The following is a 21,582-nucleotide window of genomic DNA, read 5'->3' on the forward strand; positions in this document are numbered from 1 at the left end:
CACACCCAACGCAATACCCAAAAACGATCACTTACCCTAATAACGCTCACTTCAGCAAAGACGTCCGGCAAAAACTACCTGCTGGAGCGATGGTTCGATTCTAAGTTTCTCTGACGTCGCATACCTATGATGGGGCATGACCTGGATTTTTTTTTCGAAATAACTAAATTTTACAATGTCACCATTTCCTCTACCACATATCCAATCATATTCAGCATCAGCTTTCCTCCTCCCTTCCCATTACTCCCCACTCCCCCTCTCTCCCTCCCTTCCCCTCCCTCTCTCTCATCCGTGGCAGCTGACCCCATCAAACCACAAGTACCAATCGGTCTATATTTGACGATCTCCATCCGGTGGCGCCGACAATACCAGGCCCGGCACACGACTGACGAACCTAACAGTTACTGTTTAATCTCGGCTCGAGTGAGGGCCGGAGCGGGCGGTTCCGACCGATCCACAGAGCCGAGTGAGCCATACCGAGTCGTACCGAGTTATACTGCGGCGGGGGAGCGGATATCAGCTCAAATAACCGCCGGAGCGTCGGGCTCTGACGGCAGTTCGACCATAGGTCGGTGATGTCATACCGCTAGCAACGGACCGTTACACATTACAGCTTTCGACTGATCTATGGTTCACTCGTAAACTTGAGTGTATCCGTAACAAACATTTACAAAACGCACACTTGACCTAGTATCACATGGTTAGCCGCCAGGGCAGTCCCTGAGGCTTATATCACAGTGGTCAGATTCAGCAGTAGTAGGTATAACTAGCAGCGGTCACCCCTCGCCAGCAGGCTGGATGGGACGATGGGATCTACGGTGCCTCAGAATCTGAATGCCAGTCATTCCCTCCAGTGAGACGCCGCACTCTTCACAGACCGGTCCCTGGGGCTCCGTGGCGACCCCCTCGGCGTCAGCGGTGGCAGACTCGTCTGAAAACGACACCATCCCAGCGAGAATGAAACGGCCGCGCGGCAAATATAGACCGCAGCTGTGGCACAAATACCACAGCCGACGCTGTTGCATATGTTTGATGGATCATTTTACCAGAACGACTGCGAGTCTCAGTCATATCTCATGACTAAAACTCGCATTTGCATTACCATAAAATGCAGCAAAAGGAGATATAACGGCCGTCTACGCCTGACCACGAGGAGGATTCTCATACCGCCTATATCCGTCAAGACACCCACCTTTGGTCTTCTTGTGCTCGAAGATGCATAGGCTCCAATGGACTATCCTCTCCACAGGCAATGTGGACATACTGTTATCACAGTACGGACAGGTTTCCTCTTCCATCGACGGGGCCGAGTCGCTTATCAGACTGTGAACATCAACACTGCATTGTTATCTGAGAGCCCATCTTTCGAAGCAACTACACATCCCCTAAACCAGTTTTTTACTCAGAATCCACAGCCCTGACGAGCGAGCGAGCGTAGCACCCGGCCGACGGGGGCTGTCGCGTCGGCAAAGTGGCCGTCAATCTGGCGGCACGAAATGTGTGCAGAAAGCGGCCCGCATGCAGCCCGGATCGACGCTGAGGGCCGCCAATGGAGCGGCGATACGGGATTATTGAGAGGATGGTACCGCGACAGGGAAAGGGCAACGTTTGCCGAGCCCCGAGTCAACAGAGCTTATAACGGCTCATCTACAATCCCATTTAATGATATATCATCAGCCCAGGTAATGAACTTATGGAATGACCGGCTTAGTGTTGTGATAATTACTTACTTAAACGATTATCAAGACTCGTTACGGAGCGAGCGAAGCGAGCGGAGTCTTTCCTTAGATTAACGGAAATTTCTGAGTATGAGCGGCCGGCCGGCCGGCCGGCCGGCCGTGGTCACGCTTTTGCGACGCTTATATCTCAGCAACCACTTGACCGATTTACACGCGGTAATTTTTGTAGGGTAGCTTCATTCCTTCTACCAAGTATTGGACTATTTCCGATGCATGCGGGTGACCCCTTATGCACGTGCCACGTGCAAAACGAAGAGGTGTCACTTTTGTAATTGTTGCAATTTCTCGGTAAGTACTTGGCCGATTGCGCTGAAAGTTGGCATGTAGGTAGGCACCCACTAGGCAATGCATATACATGTGCCAGAGTTGGGGTGCTGCTGCACGTGCGCACGTGCAGGGGTCGATTCCAGATCTCGAGAACGGCTGGACCGATGGCGCTCAAATTTGGTACATGGTTAGGGACCGGTTAGTAGGGTGCCGTGCACAAGTCAGTTGGGACCCATTTTGCACGTGCGCACGTGCAGGGTGCCGCTTCCAGATCTCAAGAACGGCTGGGTGGATTGTGCTCAAATTTGGCATATCGCTAGAGACCGGTTAGTAGAGTGCCGTGCACAAGTCAGCTAGAGGTACCCCCTCGAAATTTCGCACGTGCAAGGCTCACCCTCTCGCTCGCTCCGTTAGTCGCCCCAAAAGGCGTTATACTGGTTATCTACAAATGACATTTATTCGGCCCCTCGCGAAGCCGCAGACCTTCAAACCAATTTCACTGCACCAATAATACCAATAATACAACAAAAAATACACAAGCATCTACGTGCCATCCCTCGCTCTGATGGATTTCTACCCAGCCGAACACTTATCTTCCTTTTCCACTAAAACTCAGTCATGTGTTTGTTTAAATTCCCACTACCGACTGCCGACCACCAGTCCGTGTTCGGGTAGTGTCCACCACTCGTCCTAGGCTTTCCCTCAGTAGGGTATTGAGTTGCTTGATTGTTTATTGGGGCTACATACAACAATGTTCATTTCCCGCGCATAACGCATTGAGCTGACTCTGTCTGGCGGCGGGAACTGGCGTCCTAGCAAACTGAAGCATGGGGAAAGACCTAAGGTCAAGATTAAAGAAACGGGGATCTGGATAGGGGAGGCAGACACTTTTCGTCAAATAAATGCTGGATACTCGGTAGAAAATTAAATATCTCTGTCAAAAGACCTGATAGTAGTGCGTAGAAAGGTAAATCACAATATCTAGGAAGAAAAGCCGAAAATGTTTCCATCAACGGCGAAAGCAAATAAACGCCATAAAAATGAATGTAACATGTCGAGTGAGCACGATACCCATTAAGGAGCCGGATCAGAGGACGACCCGATGCCATATAAGACAACCGGAGCGTCTCACGGCTCACGCCAAGGGACGTCAATAGTCGACGGAAATCCGCGTCACTCAATATCCAACCGATAGTAATAAGCTGCGCTGCGACCCCGGTAACAACCTCCCCATCCCCACCTCCCCGGCGATCTATCTGTCCTCCCCAGCGACTCCCCACTCCCCCAGTAGCCTCTTCAGCCTCCCCAAACCCCTACCTCCCCACCAACACCCCCACTCCCCAGTAGCCTCTGCAGCCACCCCACCTCTCCAGCGGCTCCCCCCACTCCCCAGTAGCCTCTCCATAGTCCAGCCTCCCCGCCCCACTTCCCCACCACTGACCAGTCATATCTGATGAACGGCGGCAATCGTCCGTCGGTCTCTGCCTCTGGCTCTCGACAGTAGAGACCGTCCAGATCGGCCGGCACCAGCCGCTTGTGAGAGTAGAACACATCCGTGTGGAAGAAGTCGATCAGCGCCGCCACCAGCCGACCGCGCAGCGTCGATTCTTCCTCTGGTTCGTGCTGTTCCTCCGAGCCCAGGTCTGTGGGAGAGAGCAGGGAGGTGAGTGCATATTGTGTCCAAGCATCGGTCTGTTGTAGGGCCTGTGAGCACAGTGTCCTCCGGTTAAAGCAGTTGTACCGAGCCCAGGTCTGTGGGAGAGGTGCAGGAGGGGGGGGGGGGAGGGGGGGGTTGGCTTGTTTCTTAGGGCCCAGTTCTGTGGGAGAGATGGTAGAGTGGATGTCTGGTTTGTGCACAGGTGATATCATTTACGCCGGGAAATTGGTGTGCACAGCATATGAAATTAGAACACTTCGCAAAATAAAAATGAGGACGACAAAAAATTCGGAGCGCAGTGATACTACCTACCAATATTAATTAGGTCTATTTAAGTACAAATTGTAATTACTTACACAAATTATCAATACTACCACCGGTGCGCTTCAAGCCAAACGACATTATTGTGGTGGACAGTGACACCACACACCGCGCCATAATCCGCCGAGCGGGCCACGGAGACAGACGTATACTGGACACTCTCCGACACCGGGCACGCTAAGCTGCTTATCGAAAGGTCAGCGCTAGTCCGGCCGTAAAGCGCTGAAAACAGATCGACTGGCCTCGGGCGGCCCCAGCAACAAAGCCGTTGACCCATGGCCTTTTCTAGCGTGAGACAAAAGCAGGCCTACCACAATCCCATCTCCACAACCGAAACGGGCCACAATCAACCCGTTAATTAGACAGAACCGCTGCTCTCCCATACGCAATTGTACGCCAGTATTCTTATTCGCGGCGCCGGCAGTCCTGTCGGTATCGTTATTCCTAGTAACCTCCACTCACACTTTCCCTAACCCAGCGCAAGCTAGGCTGATGAAGGCACAAGGTAATATGATTACGGGGTCGGCAGTATCGCGGGCCGGTGCCTCTGTAATAAAGGCAACGGTGCTAACGAAATATCAGCATACCTTATTACACTCACAAAACACTACCACCAGACTCGCGAGAGAGTCTGGTTTTCCGCTAAGAGCAGCTCATCTAAGACACCTTCCCACTGAACATTAGACACTTTCGCCTACAGAAAGAAAATGAAAGCAGAGTTTTTACTTTACTACCACAATGCTCAACAAAGACAAAGTTAAGCTTCTTTCATACTTTCAGTCGTTCTGCTCAGTTCACCGCAAAGTTCAGTGAAAAGCGGCCTTGTTCACGGTAAACCCACCATAACTTTGCCAGCAAAATGAAACAAAAGCAAAACAGGCGCCGAATACCATCAGCATGTGAAAAACTCTGACAGACACAATCCGCCTGCCTCCGATCAAAATCCACCTCGGATGAAGATGGTAGGCAGTCGCGCCGTTTGGGGATCCGATAGAGCCACGCCACGTCTGCGCAACAGTGATCCGGAGGTAGCCCCTTGACCCGTGTCCGCCCAACGAGTACACTCACTGTCCAGCCGCGTTTGCAGCAGGCGTGACCACCAGCGGCGCAGGGTGACGGCGCGGGCCAGCAGCTGCTGTGCCGCCGCCGGCTCCGACACCAGAAACTCCACCCAACGGTCACAGACCAGACTGGGGGAGAGGCAGAGGTCAGAGTACAGAGACAGAGGTCACAGAGACGCAGGTCAGAGGTCAACAGTTACAGATCAGACTGCGGGAGGAGCAGAGGCCAGAGTCAGAGGCCGGAGGTCACATACGAGACTGGGGGAGGGACAGAGGTCAGAGTTGGGGACAAAGGGCAGGGATCAGGGTCACAGAGACACAGGTCACAAAAGGCAACCGGTCACAGACTAGGCTGGGGAGGGAACAGAGGTCACAGTGGGGTGAGAGGTCATATATGGGTCGGAGGTCACAGTGAGGTCAAACGTCACAGGCCAGATCATCAAGGTCAAACACCATAAACTGAACTACAGTGAGGACAAGATGAAATGTCTCTGCCATAATATTCACCATATTTCACACACCATAGCGACCAGTACCCCACCATCGCCCCGCCCCTCTGGGCGGATCACACGGAGACTCACAAACACAGCACAATCAATAGGACGGCCGCCCGCGGTCGTAACACGTCCGAGGGGCTAATGAGTCGGCCGGGGAGCACTGGTATTACGGGGATGAGCCGCCTATCTGCGCAGTGTCAGCTTCAAACGGCTTTCACCGAGGCGGCCGGCGCCACAACACGCGACCGGGCCATTCAGCGAAAATGGAATAACAGCGTGGGGACCGCCGCGGCTACAGTCTGAAATGTTAGATATAACGCAGAGCTGCAGGATATTGCTGCATGACATAAGTGACATTGCTGCATGACATAGAAAGGTATCCCATGACAGTGCTACCGTAGAGGTGGGGGGGGGGGGGGGGAGTCGGCCCTCGTGAATTTACCGGTTCTAAGCTTACCAAAGTTTGAGTAGCAGAAAGACCTGGTTTCTGTATGGCTGTCCTTTTGCCAGTATGAACGAAATCCATCAATTCCGGGAGAGTAGCCCTTCCGGACCACTCGTTCGCAGCTGTCCCACAGTGCTAGCTTTGGTTTAGGAGACATCGAAGAGAAGAAAGAGCAGTTTCGGCCACCCCTTCCCGCCCACAATGTGCGCGTTTGTGGTACGGCCGCCTTGGCATACAATAAAAAAATCAATGGCAACTTGCAAAAGTCTCGGCTCATAAACATGAACGACGACTCTGAAACTCTGGAACACGTTACTTTTTAACGAGCGAAATCCAGCGTTTCAGCTTGCCAGTATGAGCGTACTTCTCTAAATCGACTCGAATGGTCAGCCGTAACTTTGTTATGGACACTGAGGGATCACGAACAAAGAACTATGGTTGTTTTGCTCTGTCCTACGGTTTTATTTCGTTACGGCAGTAATGTGTCGGACGTGGCCCAGGAAACAAGGGTCGGATAGCTAAATTGGCATCAACAAACTCGCTACCTGTTTCACGGTGGGCGAGCCGACCCCGCAAAAACGGTTTGCATGTAAGCGTGGAGACGGATAATGAAGGACAAAAAGTAAGTAATACGTTACAACTTCTCAACAATACACCGTGGTCGCATAAAACACGATGCTCACTCACGCACGTACTAAGTGCTTCATAAAAAGGTGGCCGAGGCCGGGTTCTCATTGCATAAATAGCTTTCAGCTACGTTCAGGTCTGGGTGTAAACAATTTAACGGTGGATAGAGACCGACTCACAAATGTACGGACATACGACTCTTGAAACATGTCTGTTCGTGGCTTAAATGAATTATGTAAAACGGTCCATGATAATCGCAGTCATCAACTGCTGTTGGCGGAACAAAGGACACCATTATTCGTCTGAAGATCGTTTCATTTTAGTGAGCAGCGAATTAGCCGGGCAGCTGCACCGAAAAGTCAACAGAACTGAAACGCTGGCCTTCAATTACTCAACAGACCATGGCGACGGTCTTTTGTTCAAGCTACTCAGTGGTTTGGTAAATCTCCGGGGCTATGAATGATTAAGTGTTCGAAGGTCATTGTGATTATGGAAGACTGATGTAGATGTCGATCGCTACGCCAATAAAGGCGGGTAGTAGTCCTCGAGTAGACTATCGCCAATTTCGAGCATATGCGCGACAGCACACTTGGACCGGATTGTCCAACTACCGGGTGTCATTAAATGGAGGATCATCAAATATTTTTATCTCTTTTTTGTCCCGCACGTGCGAATGTTTTGATATTTCATGAAGTGATAGAGCACATCTTGGCACGCTTGAAAATGGTCAAACATTTATCCTACGATGTGAACAACTGAAGAGAGGTCGTTTTGCGTAGAGGCCTACATTTTGACAAAATCTCTGGACGAAACCCGGCGCCGACGAAACCTGCAGCAAGCCAGGCTACCAATGACTAGGCAGCGCGGTGGAACTCATCTTGAACATCTCCTCTGATGATCGGCTATGCTTCGTATGGCAGCGAATGATGCATTGTTTGGTATTTTCAGTTTTGCCATTTCATTGTGCGTCTGATGGTACAAGTGAACTACTTTTGATGTGTGAAATATAAGAACAAATGGTGAAAACATCATGATCCTTCATTTAATGACGCAAGGTACGTGTTGTCCAAGTATAGAAATGAATCAACAGATTGCGTCCGGTAGTGAAGGTGCATTGTCCCGCTAATTACAGCTGGATAATGTTATCGTACGCCTGAAAGCTGTTTTCACGAGCTTTAGAGATGTGCTGTCACACCTGCGTTTGTGTGGTGTTGTGATGGCTGACAGTGTCTGGTCTCCTATCTCCTGCGGCATCTGAGGTCATTGCAGTGTTTTAGAATGACCGATGAAGCGCGTAGTGACTGTGTGTGTTATATTGCGTTTACATTGTCTACAGGGTGTCCCAGAATTGATCGAACACTTATTTTCTGGCCAAAAGTACGATTACGCCCGATTCTAATGAGATAGAAGCTTCATACGTTTATAAGACAACCCTTAGCTATCGAGCTAAGAGACAGTACGCTTTTGTTGACCGGTCACGACTCAAGTCAATTATTATACATAGTCAGCAAATAGTAGTCCCTTTCCGTTTTTAGCATAAGCCACCAAAAGGCAACCATGGTGAATCAACTGCAGTTCTGAACTTTGTAGACGGACTTTCGGCATGGTTCCTTCAGGATAGCTCCAGCAGCTCATCTGCAAGCAGGTAAGAGTAAGCAAAGCGCATTACATCAGCGAGCAAAGCCAGAGAGAGCAAGGTATGACATGATTGACCAGCCTGGGCGTGGCCAAAACGGAGCACGTACCAGTCAAGCGGGTGGTTGCCATTATATGGTCAGCAAACGTCACCGATCTACCTGCAAGCTAGCTTAACAACCGGTCAGGACTAGCTACAAAACATCAATGTGCTTTTCACCCCTATCGTCGACAAAATATGGAATTTGGGGCCTTTGGAATGAAAAGGATGCCAAAACTAACAAAAAGGCAGCGCAAATCGCTGCAAGTTAGCCAAAATCATATCACATTGGATACGAAAGTGAAATGAAACACATTTTGTGGTCTTACGAATGTCCAATTGAGGTATTCTGCCCTTTGCACCGCCAAGAGAAGTATTGTTTGGACGTCAGATGGCGACAACGCTACAACAGCGGAGACGGACAGACACTCATCGAAAATTAAAGTGTGAGACATTTTGAGCCATAGTTCACTCATTCAGCTTCATGTGATGCTCCAAACATGACTGTTACAAGAGAGTACCACTGCGGTCACATTCTAGCATCACAAAAACTGGCTGCCGTCGCGCGTCAGCCGAATGGCCATGAACGGGTTCGTTCTGGAAACCAAATCTGCTGGAATCCAAAGGTCGCGCCATGTTCAGGCATGGAGGTTCTCTATTTCCGATACCAAAAACAACGTAACAGTGGTGTGGGCAGAATTTTTCGTTTTGGGGGAGAATGCCTTATTACCCGGGAACGGTTTGGATGTAAATTTAATTGAAAATATCTGCAGTATCTTCCGGCAAGAGGTCAATGGAAACCGGCCTACAACCAGTTTCGGAAGACCCGTAAAACAACTGAAACCAGCATGGGGTTTCATATCCGCAATTGCCGACTAATCTTGTAAAGAACGCGTCTATTGCATATGTCATTTTGTTGCTGGCCTAGTTGACTATATTGGACGACAAGCATACAAATGTGCAATTATTTTTTCCTCATCTTATACGCTGATAAACAGTGTTCGGTCAACTCTGGGACACCCTGTACAAAGCACAGCCTGCGGCAGCTGAGGTTCCTGTCGATCCTCAAGTGTCTGTAGTGTCTATAGCGTCTGTAGCGTCTACAGCGTCTGTATGTCTGTAGCGTCCGAAGTGTTGTAGTGTCTAAATAGTGTGTTATCTGCGGCAGCAGCTGAGGTCGGTATCCGTGCTGCAATGTCTGTAGTGTTGTAGTGTCTGTAGTACTGTAGTATCTGTAGTATTTTACCTGCGGCAGCTGAGGTCGGTATCGATGGTCCCGCTAAACAGAAGCGCCACCTGCAGCGCCGGCACGCGAGTGACGCCCGTCACATACGGCTTGGACGTCTCCAGCAGGGTCCTGCCGGCCGTGGTCACAGTCAGAACAGTCAGACACGGTCACTGTAACGTGCTACAGCTATCACATACGGCTTAGTCGTCTCCAGAGGGATCCTGGCAGAGGTCAGAAACGAACACATGATCTGTGACATCGTCTGCCACAGCAGTGATTGGGCTGAAGGACTCGGATAGCCTGGATGGTAAAGATACGATTTCATGAATGTCGTGAATGAAACATCTAAGCTAGCCACAATCCTTTTAAAAAAAAAATCCCATAAGCCACATATTAAGTCTGAAGATGGCATGTCCACTGTGCATTGTATATAGAAGCAGACATTTAATACGAATCCATTATATGCTGAAAGGGTCTGCCTCTGCTCGTTAGCTCAATGAGTAATTATTATTGCCATCCAAGAAACCTGAATCACCTCTAAGACAGCATCCATTACAAGTTTCACAACAGAGTTCTCGTAAATGAGACATGATGGGCTAAATTATTGTTGAGACTTCTCCCATATGCATCAACCCATGAACTAGGCTTCTTCATTTCAACGCACCCTCAGCCAAATTCAGTCATTCTAATCCCCACCAAACCCACCCTCAGTCATATACCCAGTCCCTCCCCAATCCCCATCAGCCATCGCACCCACCCCCACCCCCACCCCTTTCACCACTCACACAAAGGCTAGCAGCTGGTGTTTGTCGCTGGTGACGCTGTGCCGCGGCGGCCGCGGCCCGGCCGTCACCCGCACGTCGCTATCGGCTATCTCCAGGGTCTCCGGCGAGAAGGAGAGTACAGAGTTGGGGTGCAGCACCACGAACGGCTTGCTGGCGCTGTGGAACACCTGATCGGAGCCCGGCTGGGGGCAGACGGCGGGGAGGGGTGGGGAGTCATAGGTATATTACATATGCGAGCGTTGTGGTGAATGATTGTTAGAAGACGCAGATTCCGAAAGAATTTCAGACACCAAGGATATAATGCAATTGGGTCGTGTAAAAAGTATATAAAGTTTTATTGCTTCTGGAAAACCTCAAAGGGGCAACAAGCTTCTGGACAACAAGCAAAGACAAACAATGACACTTAGTAGTTAGTAACCATGTAAATTCCGACTGTTAGAAAAGCATGATTTCAAACATTTTCAAATCCATGCATGTGAACTAAGCAGCAATGTCTAGTTATAATCCCGGCTAAAGTAAATAATGAATCAGAAAGTCTTACCAAGAAAGCCACTCAAACGCGGCAAAACACTTTCTCTCCAAGCCCGAGAGCCCGAGATTACCTTGTAATTATTGTGGAGGTCTGGGAGAGCGAAATTCGGGTAAAGTCCGCTGCAGAGGATGATTTTCAGCAGCGTTTGATCTTGGTATGATTTCAGCTTACTCGCCTGAAGAAGCTCCTGCAGCATACCACATCGACCGCCACAAAGTGGCCGTTAATCATGACGTGCGGGGAGAATTTCAAGAACGTGACTTGCAACATATTTAGCTTCATCTCAGATTCATCTCACTGGTTCACATTCATCAGTCATGACGCCAGTAAGATCAACCTCGCGTTACATCCATGCACACAAATCATACCGCTCTTAACCCGCGCCCTGCTGGGGGTCCTGGATTTCCACGCCCTGCTGGGGGGGGGGTGTTTGAACACCCCCCCTTCTAACTCGGCTCCTGGGCCACGTAGCGATACGCGGAAGGCGGCGTTGGAAAGAGCGTAAAAAATAATGACGAAATCACTTCGGTCAATTTTTTGGTCAGGTCAAAGGTAAGGTCACCAGAGGTCATTGAAGGCAAAATTTCGCCGATTTCCAGGTCGAATGGCGAAAATTTCCAAGAAGCCAGCGCATAACTCGGGAACCAATAGAGCTACAGCGCCGCGGAAAAGCGCATTCGATAGCCCTATTAACGCCCTTTCTGAGTAATTCTCTCAGATTTGACCTAACGTCAACGGTTTTGCCTGCAGGGGACAAAAACTGCAAATATAGCCGATTTTTTCGGAAACAGTTTTTCTGCAATAACTTTTGACCCAAGCCTTTGCCGAGCTTACTTTAACCGGCATCGTGTTCCTCTCGTCAAGACGCATCGAATGAACTATAACTTAACCTTGAAAGGTCAACTTGAAAATTTGACCTCAGGTCAAGGTCATGACCTGACCGGAAAGGGTCATGTTGCATATCAGTCGATCCGTATCGTCGAGCTGAACACATATAAGGCATTTTCATCGCTCTAACATGCCTCTATCAAAAGTTATTTGCGAAAAACTGTTAGATACCATTCGTGACCTAAGATGACCTCAGGGCATAAACAAGGGTCACGGACACAATTTTCATGTTTATTGTGTCTAAACAACTTGTAATTCGGTGTTTGTGAGTGTTTATAATGTCTTTCGTCCAAAAGAGACGCATTTCATTTTTCTCCCATTGACTTATAATGGGGAGGTCGCAAAATTGACCTGACCTTAGGTCATCGATATCAAAATTCTGAGATATACATTTTGTACATGCTATTGCTCTTAGCTATCGCTGAAAGTTTCAAAGCGATCGGTCACTCGGTGTAGCTATGACAGACATTGAAACTTTTTATGAGGTGAGGTCACTTCAAGTGACCTGGTGACCTGACCTTGAATGACCTTGGTCTGAAATTTTCACAACATGTGTAGAATTGATGTATGATAAGGTGTACCAAAAACGGCGGCGCTCCGCGCCGCCGTTTTTGAGATATTCGCGAAAAACCACAAGGGGGGGGGGTGTTCAAACACCCCCCCCCCCCAGCAGGGCGCGGGTTAAATCCCCCCACGAGCGAGTTCAAACTCCCCCTCCCACAACTCCCCGAGTTCCCGTACCTGAAGATCACGTGCGCCCGTTCTCATCTGGAACTCAATATCCGCCACGTCCCCATCCCGCTGCTGCTCGGTGGAGTCTCCTGCGCCGTGCGGGCCGCGAGCCAGCTGCCGGCGGCGCGGCTGGCTCTCCTGCAGCTCGCGGCGCGCGGCTCGCAGCTGGGAGAGCTCGCCGTGCCGCCGGACCCGGTCGGCGGTGCTCACCAGACGGGCGGGCTTCGGCAGCAGGCGCGACTCCTATAGGGGAGTGTGGGTTATCGATGGTCGGCAACCCAGTTCTCATGTGGGAACTAGAAAGTCAGTCGCTGATGGAAAGTAAAACATGAGCTTAACGATGTCAAAACAAAGGCAACGACAGCTGGTGCAGCCTAATACACACTACACAGCCTGATTACCCGTTAGCGTCAGAACGTTATTTAGCAAATTTCACAGGCATATACATACTGGTCGACATAATTATTCAACTAAACATAGCACTATTTCATTCTAGTTCACCAAATTTTAACAAGTTTTACAACTGAATAGTGCCACAATTCAACTCAACAACCACCGTTATAAGCCATCAAAACAGAAGACAAATGCAGGCATCACTCACCCCATTGCCCCATAGCACTCCTCACCTCCATAATGGTCATGAACTGACGGCGCAGCTTGACCAGCTCGTAGAAGCGCTGTTCCTCCAGACCCCGCTCGCCGCACCAGGCCCGTGACCTGACCTTGCCGGTGACCTTGACCTGCAGCCAGCTGACGAAGGCCTCTAGCAGGGTGATCGAGTCACCGTGACTGCTGAACAGCGGCTTCAGGTTCGCCTGTGGGGAGGGCCGACAGTAAACAGAGTTAGAGTCAGATTGTGGGACTGGGTTAAGTATAACACGTATGATTAAGCACACTCGTAGCGTGAGACTGCTGCATTAAGTATTCGAGACGAAATGCTAGTTGGAAATATGGTATATTAACACCATGACCTCACACCCACACAACCATCCCGTCCCGTCCATCGCCTACCACTTGTGCCGTCCCTCACCAAACAGCCTTCCCGTCCCGCCCTTTATCAGACATCTACCGTCATGTCCCCTCACCACACATCTATTCTGGCCAGTCGCTCACCAGCCAGTCGTTCCATCCCGTCCGTCCCTCACCCCACACCTAACGCCCTGTCCCTTTCTAGTATATCAACTCATCCCGCCCGTCCGTCCCTTACCAGACAGTCGGGGTCGCGGAAGGCTCGGTTGGTGAGCGGCGTCTGCACGCTGAGCGCGGCCGCCGCCGATAGGACCGGTCCCATCTGGTGCAGCACCGAGCCCAGCACCAGCATCTTCCCGACGGTGACGTCCACCGGGAGCTGACTGAGCATCTGACCTAACGGGGTCAGCTGCTCGTCAGCGGTCAGAGCACCCTGCAGGCGGCACGCGGATCAGAATACATATACGCCATACTCAGTGATCGAGATCCATGATGTTTTAGGCATTACATATGGTGACAAATCATTCCTAAAATATCAGCAACTCACTCATTTTTTTTTTTTTTTGGGTGAGTATGGAATAAGGCAGTTGGACAACATAGCCTCTCACTGACGTACTATACCAGTGACCTGGCCACTCACTGATCTGCTGACATGACCTGAGTCCTCACTAATATGCTGCACCAGTCAACTGACCTCTCACTGAACCACTACAACAGTGACCTGACCTCTCACTAGCCTCCTATACCAGTGACCTAACCTGCCCTTCTACTAACCTGCTGCACCAGTGACCTGATGGCGTCCTCCAGGCTATCCTCAGCCGGCCGGTCTAGGAACGGGAACCGGCGGGCGTCGGGCAGGCCCAGTGCCACCATCTGCAGTACCAGGCTCTCCAGGGGCACGCGCTGGATCTCGGGTGTGGCGTACGGCGCTAGCATGTCGAACTCGTCCTCCGAGTACAGGCGGTAGCACACGCCCGGGCCCGTGCGGCCTGAGGGGGGGGGGGGGGGTGTCAAGTCAAAACTCCATTATCGTCACAAGTAAATAATAACCCCATCAGTTCTTATCAACTACACTAAAAAACTTTAAAACACATCTCCCAGCCTGAAGGGTCGCTCCCTTTCTCCCTCAATACCATCCCTCCGATGCCCCTTTTCCACCTACCTGCGCGCCCCTTGCGCTGTTCGGCGCTGGCCTGGCTAACCCAGAACTCCTTGAGACGCTGCATCCTCGTCACGCTGTCGTAGCTCATCTCCTTCACCTTGCCCGAGTCGACGACGAAGCGCACGCCGTCAATCGTCACCGACGTCTCGGCGATGTTGGTCGACACGATACACTTACGCACGCCGTCCGGCGCCACAGCAAACACCTGTGCACAGAGGGCGGGGACAGGGGTTTAGGGGAAATCTGGAGAGTCCGATCACATTTGACTGTGTTGATAGAGAATGCTGGCATAAAATGCCTTGAGGAGGCGATAATTGCTGATATAACTGATAACTAACCTGGGCATCTAACGTACTTTTACTAGCTGATAATGAGGAAGCTATAACATGATACCAACATGATAACATGATAACAATTAACATGGTACACAGAAATGTTTTTCTTCGGACAGCTGAAGCTTCTACAGACAGCGGTCCAGTGCCATCTGTTGCCACCCCCACCGTTCAGTGGCGCTACCTACGGCCTCTCCCAGTGCACTCCGCTGAGACGCCCTGTCATACCTTCCCGTATTGTCCCAATTCCCCGTTCCTTCTCCCCCTATCCTTCCTCCCCTGCTCCTGACCTCATCCTATCACGTCTCTGTCCACTCCTCATCCCTCTCCTGACCGCACCTTATCCTGATCCTGCACGGAGAGCTGACTGTGCAGCGGCAGCACGATCCAGCGGCCCGCCTGCCGCGCGTACTCCTCGCACGCGTCGGCCACCGCGGTGATCTCGGCCACACCACTGAGGAACATGAGCAGGTCGCCCCGCTCCTCAGCGGGGTACCGGTCGTCGATCAGACTCAGCACGCGCACGAACGGCGCCGGGTTCAGGCGACCGGAGCTGTTGGGCGGAGAGAAGAGGGAGGGAGAGGTCACTTACACAGATCGGCAGGGTCAAGGGCAGACATCAAGGGTAGAGACAGGCAGAGTAGCGTACGCCAGAAAAGGTAACTACGCCCCCGACCTTCTCGAATAAACCTCTGCCCGATATTGGTCGGTAGTTGAATCTCAGCCTCTTCCCAGTCCTCAGAGAATATAGGTACATCAGCTGCCCGTCCCCAGCTAGCTCAGCCCTCTCTGCCCGTCCCCAGCTCTCACCTGGCCACAGCCTCGACTACCGATATTGGCCGGTAGCTGAGTCTCAACCCTCTCTGCTCGTCCCCAGCCATCCTACACCACACCCCTGCCCGTCCCCAGCTCTCACCTGGCCACAGCCTCGACTACCGATATTGGCCGGTAGTTGAGCTGGATCGGGAACAGCCGGCCCGGAATCTGGATCACCTGAAGACAGCGCCACAAGGTCAGTGAACGCTGGATAAATAGTGGCGGCGAGCGGTGGCAGTGTATCAACATCGGTCATTTGAGTTTTTCAGCAGGTTCACAGCAGGTGCCGCAGCGACCAAACAACACTAAATCTTACAGCGGAGTCAACGACCCACTTACAAACTTTTGGTACATTACCTCAGCAGGAGGCAGAAACTAATTAAACCGCTACACATGAACTTCAGAGCTGAACTTTACAACAAAGTAGCTGAGATTAAGATACCCCACTGTGATCCATTTCTCCTTCCCTCTGTCCCGCTCCTCCCCTCTGCCCAGCCCCTCTACCTCTTCCTCACCGGCGCCTTTCCGTGGAAATAGTCCCTGAACAGCTGAATGTTTATGGTGGCAGACATTAGCACCAGTCTGAGCTCGGGACGCTGGCGCACCAGACACTTCATCACACCCAGGAGGAAGTCGCCCTGAAGGTGACGTTCGTGCACCTCGTCCAGAACGATGACGTCATACTGGCTGAGCAGCGGATCGGCCGACACCTGAACACACGATATGTGAGGGTAGGTTATGTCGTCTGCAACTGTCGTAGCATGGTTTGTGAAACTTCACGCAATGCTTATAGCGACATAGATTGCCACTAAATACGAAAATACTGTCACTAAGGCGCAATATAGTTATCTTTTTGTACCTATAGGTAATATGGCAATCAGAGTTCGATAACGTGCGAGTATACGTCCAATAAACATAGTTTGTTTAAGTTCCTCGTTGAAGGAATAATAGCTCACTTGATAACCAGCAACGTGTTCTCATTCCTCGCCACCCTGTAGAATCCCTCCATGAGGGCCGACAGTCCCTCTGTCCTCATTCCTCACCTGTCTGAGCAGAAGTCCCTCCGTGAGGAACACCACCCGTGTGCGGGCCGTGCGCCGTTTCTCGAAGCGGATCTGGTAGCCTATTTGGTCGCCATACTGCTGCAGTGTCTCGTGACTAACGCGCTGACACAGCGCAATGCAGGCGATACGACGCGGCTGCGTGCACGCTGCAAGACGATGGAGAACCGTGGGGAGGGCGGACGAATTAGTTAGTCTTTTATCGACAAAATGATACAGCCGTGGTCATACGCTTTTCGCAAAATTTTAGATTGCCACTAAATACGAAAATACTGTCACTAGGGCGCAATATAGTTACTTATTTGTATACGTAATATCGCAATCAGAGTTCGATAGCGTGCGAGTATACGTCCAATAAACATAGTTTGTTCAAATTCCTCGTTGAAAGAATAATAGCTCATTCGATAGCCAGCAACGCGCTCTCATTCCTCGCTACCCTGAAGAATCCACCAGAGTCGCAAATTACGGTATTATCTTTTAGATAAAAACGGGAATATTATTTCAGACACATGATTGAGGAGACAGGTACACAGCTCATCAAGCAAAACTTAATGTAACACAACGCTTTTAGATATGACGAACTATCGCGAACAAGGGCCTCAGAAGCACATAAGTGTCAAGGGCCAGAGCCCAGACGAGACCAGCCCCGGCTACCCTACCTATGCTGTTGTATCCGGCCTGCAGCAGGTACTGTGGCAGCTGGGTGGACTTGCCGCAGCCCGTGTCGCCCGCCACAATCACCACCGGGTTGTCTCGCACAGCCGCCAGGATCTCCTCTCTGCACAAAGGGGCGGGGAGGGAAGAGCTTGGTTACAGACCGTCCAGACTGGTCACACGCGCCGAACATCCGCTAGGGGAACGATAACAGAAGTAAAGACACTGTGAAAAAGAAACATCAATCAGCAGGTGATAGGAAACATAAAATTAGTTTGAAGGGAATATGAACATAAACGAAGGACAGCATGAATCAAAGCAAACATGGTTTTAATGTATGAAATGTGAGATTCACAGCCAAAAATTCACGTTAGTAGTCGTCCATTTTTGTATCTGACTGACCTGTGCTGATAAATTGGCAGGTTCCGCTGTGCCTCCCGCAGCTTCTTCAGTTTGGCAAACTTCTGTTTCTGCAGGAAGTGCAGGTAGGCGGCGAGCACCTCTCGTCCTCTGCGGGCCTCCGGCTCCCGCCGCTCGCGCTCCTGCCTCTCCAGCTCGCGCGCGTCGCGTCTGTCCCTCACCCTGCGCTCCACGAACAGCGGGTTGGCCAGTCGGAGGTCGTAGGCCGGCAGGGGGAACGGCTCGGTCACCTTTCGCGAGGGTTTCGGCGGAGGCGGGGAGCGGCCCCGCTCGACGCCGGCCGCCGCCAGTCGCCGCACGTACAGCGCGTGGAACGGCCAGAAGCCGGTAGCCTCCTCCGAGCCGGGCTTCAGAGGACATTCACTCGAGCGGAGGTAGTCCGTGAGAAAGGCACGTTCACGAGCCTCACTGAATGGGCGAGCAGAGGCAGAGGAGGGCGGGGAAACAGAACGACGAGCGTTTGGAGAGCGATCTAACCGAGCGCGCTTGTGGCTGGGAGAGTTGTCCCTCCGGCGATCAGAGCTGTCCCTCCGGGAATCATAGTTCTCCCTCCTGTAGCTAGAAGCCTCTTTGCGACGATCATAGCTGTCCTTCTGGCGATCATAGCTGTCCCTCCGGCGACCAGAGACGTCCCTCCGGCGATCTAAGCCGTCGCACCAAGGACTTGAGCTTTCCCTTCGGCGGCTCGAACTATCTCTCCTGTGGCTCGAGCTATCCCTCAGTCGATCAGTGTTGTCCTTCTGGCTTACAGACCCATTTTCTTGACGATCTGAGCCCCGTTTTCGATCATCTGAGCTGCGTCCTCGGTCATGTCTGTGAGTCGTGTGCCGGGATTTCGGACTGTCACCATCTCGGGACCGTTTCCGTCGTTCAGAACCATGTCTGTCAGTCTTCCGACCAGACATCTGAGCTGTTATTGCCTCTCAGAATGGCATCAAATGCTGCATGATTTATCTGGCATATTCCTCTAGTTAGGTAGGCTACGCTCTATTTCAATTGATAGCACTGCCTGTTGGACAGAAAAATGACAAATGGGTCATGCTTCAGGTCAGAAGCCAAAAGACACTCTAATCTCTATTCATGTACCAAGAAAGAGAGCAATCAAATCGATGAGCACCCTTCTCCCCTAGGGCCTAAATGTTAGTCAAGGAGTCCCTAAATTCATGGTCACACAAGGTAACTTTCACTGAAGTAGAACCAAGGCTCATGACTCAAGTCACAGCTAATTAAGCGCTATAATACCATGCACAGGGCAATAACAATGCAATTCCAAGAAATAAATTAGGAATGTTATTGACAGCTCACAAAATGTAAAAGTGATGTCCATAAGAATCAACTAGCAATCAGATGAAAAAAAAATCAATAGGTACAGCATTTACTGCAAAAATAATGGCATTTGCCATAAGAGTATGAAGCCTTCATGAATTGTTTGGAAGCCATGCGGAAGCTTCATAAGTGGGTACACAATGTCAATGGTGGAAAAGGTGGCAATGTCTTGCTCTCACCAGGAAATAGTCTTGCTCTCACCCTTATCAATGAGGTCTAATAACTGGGGATAAAACCTCAAGGACATTTAGTCAAACCCCAGTCCCCATAAGCTCTGGGCACTGGGCAAATTTAACTGAAGTGTAAGAAGAGGTGTTCCTTTCCTGTCTGACTCATATACACCTGCAATTCAGTACCTCAGTTCAGTGACCTATGTGCAGTTAACCAATGATGCCTTTGCCAATAAATGCCAGCAAGAAACTTTCATTCACAGAGGGAGCAATGCCAAGTTTGGCTCATTCTTCATTATGCCTGAAGGAGTTACTCTGCGACATCAGGGCCCTGTTTCACCGGTGATAGCAGCACGCTGCTACCACACGTGTCAAATTGGGTTTCCATGGAAACATCTACAAACCAAGGCGTCGTCAAACTGTGTGATGTCATCAAATATTGCTGCTAACATCTTCACGGCCGTGCGAATGTATCAAACGCATTCAACGAGACAGCAACTCTGTTCCATACGTAGCTATGAAAAAGCTCACGGATTATATGAAACGTCATTAGTGTGAGGTCATCACATTACGTCAGCTCGCGCAATTTGATAGTAGCGTGCTGCTATCACCAGTGAAACAGGGCCCAGTTGAAAATCCAGATCTTCCCAGCAGTTTTGAGGCCCAAGGCCCGAGGGTCAGGTAGTCTTCCTCGGGTGGCCAATCATGAATGGCTGGAATAGACTCATCCAAACAACAAAGTGGTTTAGGCACTCAATAAACTACTCCAAAGTTCATTTTCAAAGTGAGACTGGATGCAAACTGGTCTCATATCAGATGTTCCAATCCATACCTAGCACTGATGTATCTTTATGCCATAAATAGCATGGAGTTCAATAAGATCACCAGAACAGGCAGAACAGGTGCCACAGCCATGACTGAAAATGCTTAAAAATCTTGACTGTAAGGCACAGTAGATGGGAGCTGCCAGGGGCTTGATGAGTCTGGCATTATATATACATAGGTCTGACAAAAAATCCTGAAAATATAAGGTCAACTGAAAAAAGAATATCAGACAAGACCATCAGCCATGGATCAATATTTTTCTCAGTTTATCACGTTTTAAGCAATGATTCATTGGCATGTCAAGACAAAATCCTAAGCTTTCAAAATACGTTTCGCATATTCATACATTATTTGAGCGATTCATTGGCAAGGGCTGACATAAATAAAAAATTATGTCAATATAAATTGCACTTACTACAGTATATAGAGAACGAAGTAGAAATCACGGTATGTGCAACAGGCACAGTGTACGGCAAGGCCGTATACACATAGGTGTACGGTAATTATAGGTGTACGGCATTATAGGTGTACGGTATTATAAGTGTATATAGGTGTACGGTAATTGGGGTATATGCTAGATTTTTTATTGCTACCTATGCTAGGCAGCAAAATAACATTATCCAGAATCGGTTTACATACCCCGCGTCAGCGTTCGATGTTCGATGTCTCTCAGACGGCAAAGATTCTACGTCGTCCGGCCAATCACGTTCCATAGCCGCAGCCGAGCCCCCACTGACCTTGAACGGGATTGGCCGGACGACTTAGAGAATCTTCGTCGTCCGAGAGACATCGAACGCGGGGATAGCCTTGAGCCCCCTGCTTGAGCCATCGCATCGCTAGCCGCGTCCAGGGTATATAGAACAACGGGTACACCAACGACGCGGAAAGCGCCCATTTTACGTGGATGAGTTACATGGTAGGTGATATATTTTTTGAATATGGAAAAAATAGAGTATTCTATGCTGACGAGTAAAGCCAAATTCATAAAGCAGTTATTTTTTAATTATATGTACCAGAAATAGCCTACTGACCATAGCTTAAAACTTAGTCTAAAGTTAGTTGAAAAGCGTATAGTTGATACTAAGATGGAAGGAATCAATGGAAGGCGGAAATGGCGCAGCTGTTTCATTCTTAAATTGTGTTCGCAAGCAGGATTTACGTAATGCTAGCGACATCTATTAATGTAATCGGGGACGCTGATTGGCTGAACGAGTCCGTGAGCAGTATCACTAATGTACGCCAGTACAGGGTTGAGGCAATGTGCGCATGCGCAGGAACTTGTGCTCTCATGGAGGGGCTTTCGGTACCTCGGGCAGCGCCAAATGCTTTTTGGACCTGTTATGGCCTCCGCATCGAAAAACGCCAGATAAAAAGGTTTTAGAGGAAGCTTGAG

At 50.2% G+C, this 21,582-nt stretch overlaps 1 protein-coding gene across 3 annotated transcripts; it reads right to left on the reverse strand.

Annotated features, from left to right (window-relative positions):
* Window positions 1-319: 319 nt before the first annotated feature.
* On the reverse strand, window positions 320-21,019 carry LOC122376836 (probable ATP-dependent RNA helicase DHX34). Of its 3 annotated transcripts, none has more exons than XM_043356807.1 (19): window positions 20,829-21,019; window positions 17,851-18,877; window positions 17,454-17,572; window positions 16,777-16,943; window positions 16,249-16,443; window positions 15,834-15,910; window positions 15,257-15,470; window positions 14,586-14,790; window positions 14,198-14,412; window positions 13,662-13,856; window positions 13,081-13,269; window positions 12,464-12,697; window positions 10,905-11,021; window positions 10,303-10,484; window positions 9,536-9,646; window positions 5,053-5,174; window positions 3,448-3,649; window positions 1,193-1,323; window positions 320-931 (listed from the first exon to the last, which is right to left on the reverse strand). In XM_043356807.1, the coding sequence occupies exons 2-19, from the start codon at window positions 18,771-18,773 to the stop codon at window positions 777-779; spliced, it is 3,753 nt and encodes a 1,250-aa protein (XP_043212742.1). In that variant the 5' UTR covers window positions 18,774-18,877; window positions 20,829-21,019; the 3' UTR covers window positions 320-776. The 3 variants fall into 3 exon arrangements, with proteins under 3 accessions (XP_043212742.1, XP_043212741.1, XP_043212740.1); XM_043356806.1 differs by lacking the exon at window positions 20,829-21,019 and adding an exon at window positions 20,783-20,822; XM_043356805.1 differs by lacking the exon at window positions 20,829-21,019 and adding an exon at window positions 20,605-20,796.
* Between the last annotated feature and the right edge of the window lie 563 nt (window positions 21,020-21,582).

Source organism: Amphibalanus amphitrite, unplaced genomic scaffold (assembly GCF_019059575.1).
Source record: "Amphibalanus amphitrite isolate SeventyFive unplaced genomic scaffold, NRLGWU_Aamphi_draft 002341F_arrow, whole genome shotgun sequence".
NCBI lineage: Eukaryota > Metazoa > Arthropoda > Thecostraca > Balanomorpha > Balanidae > Amphibalanus > Amphibalanus amphitrite.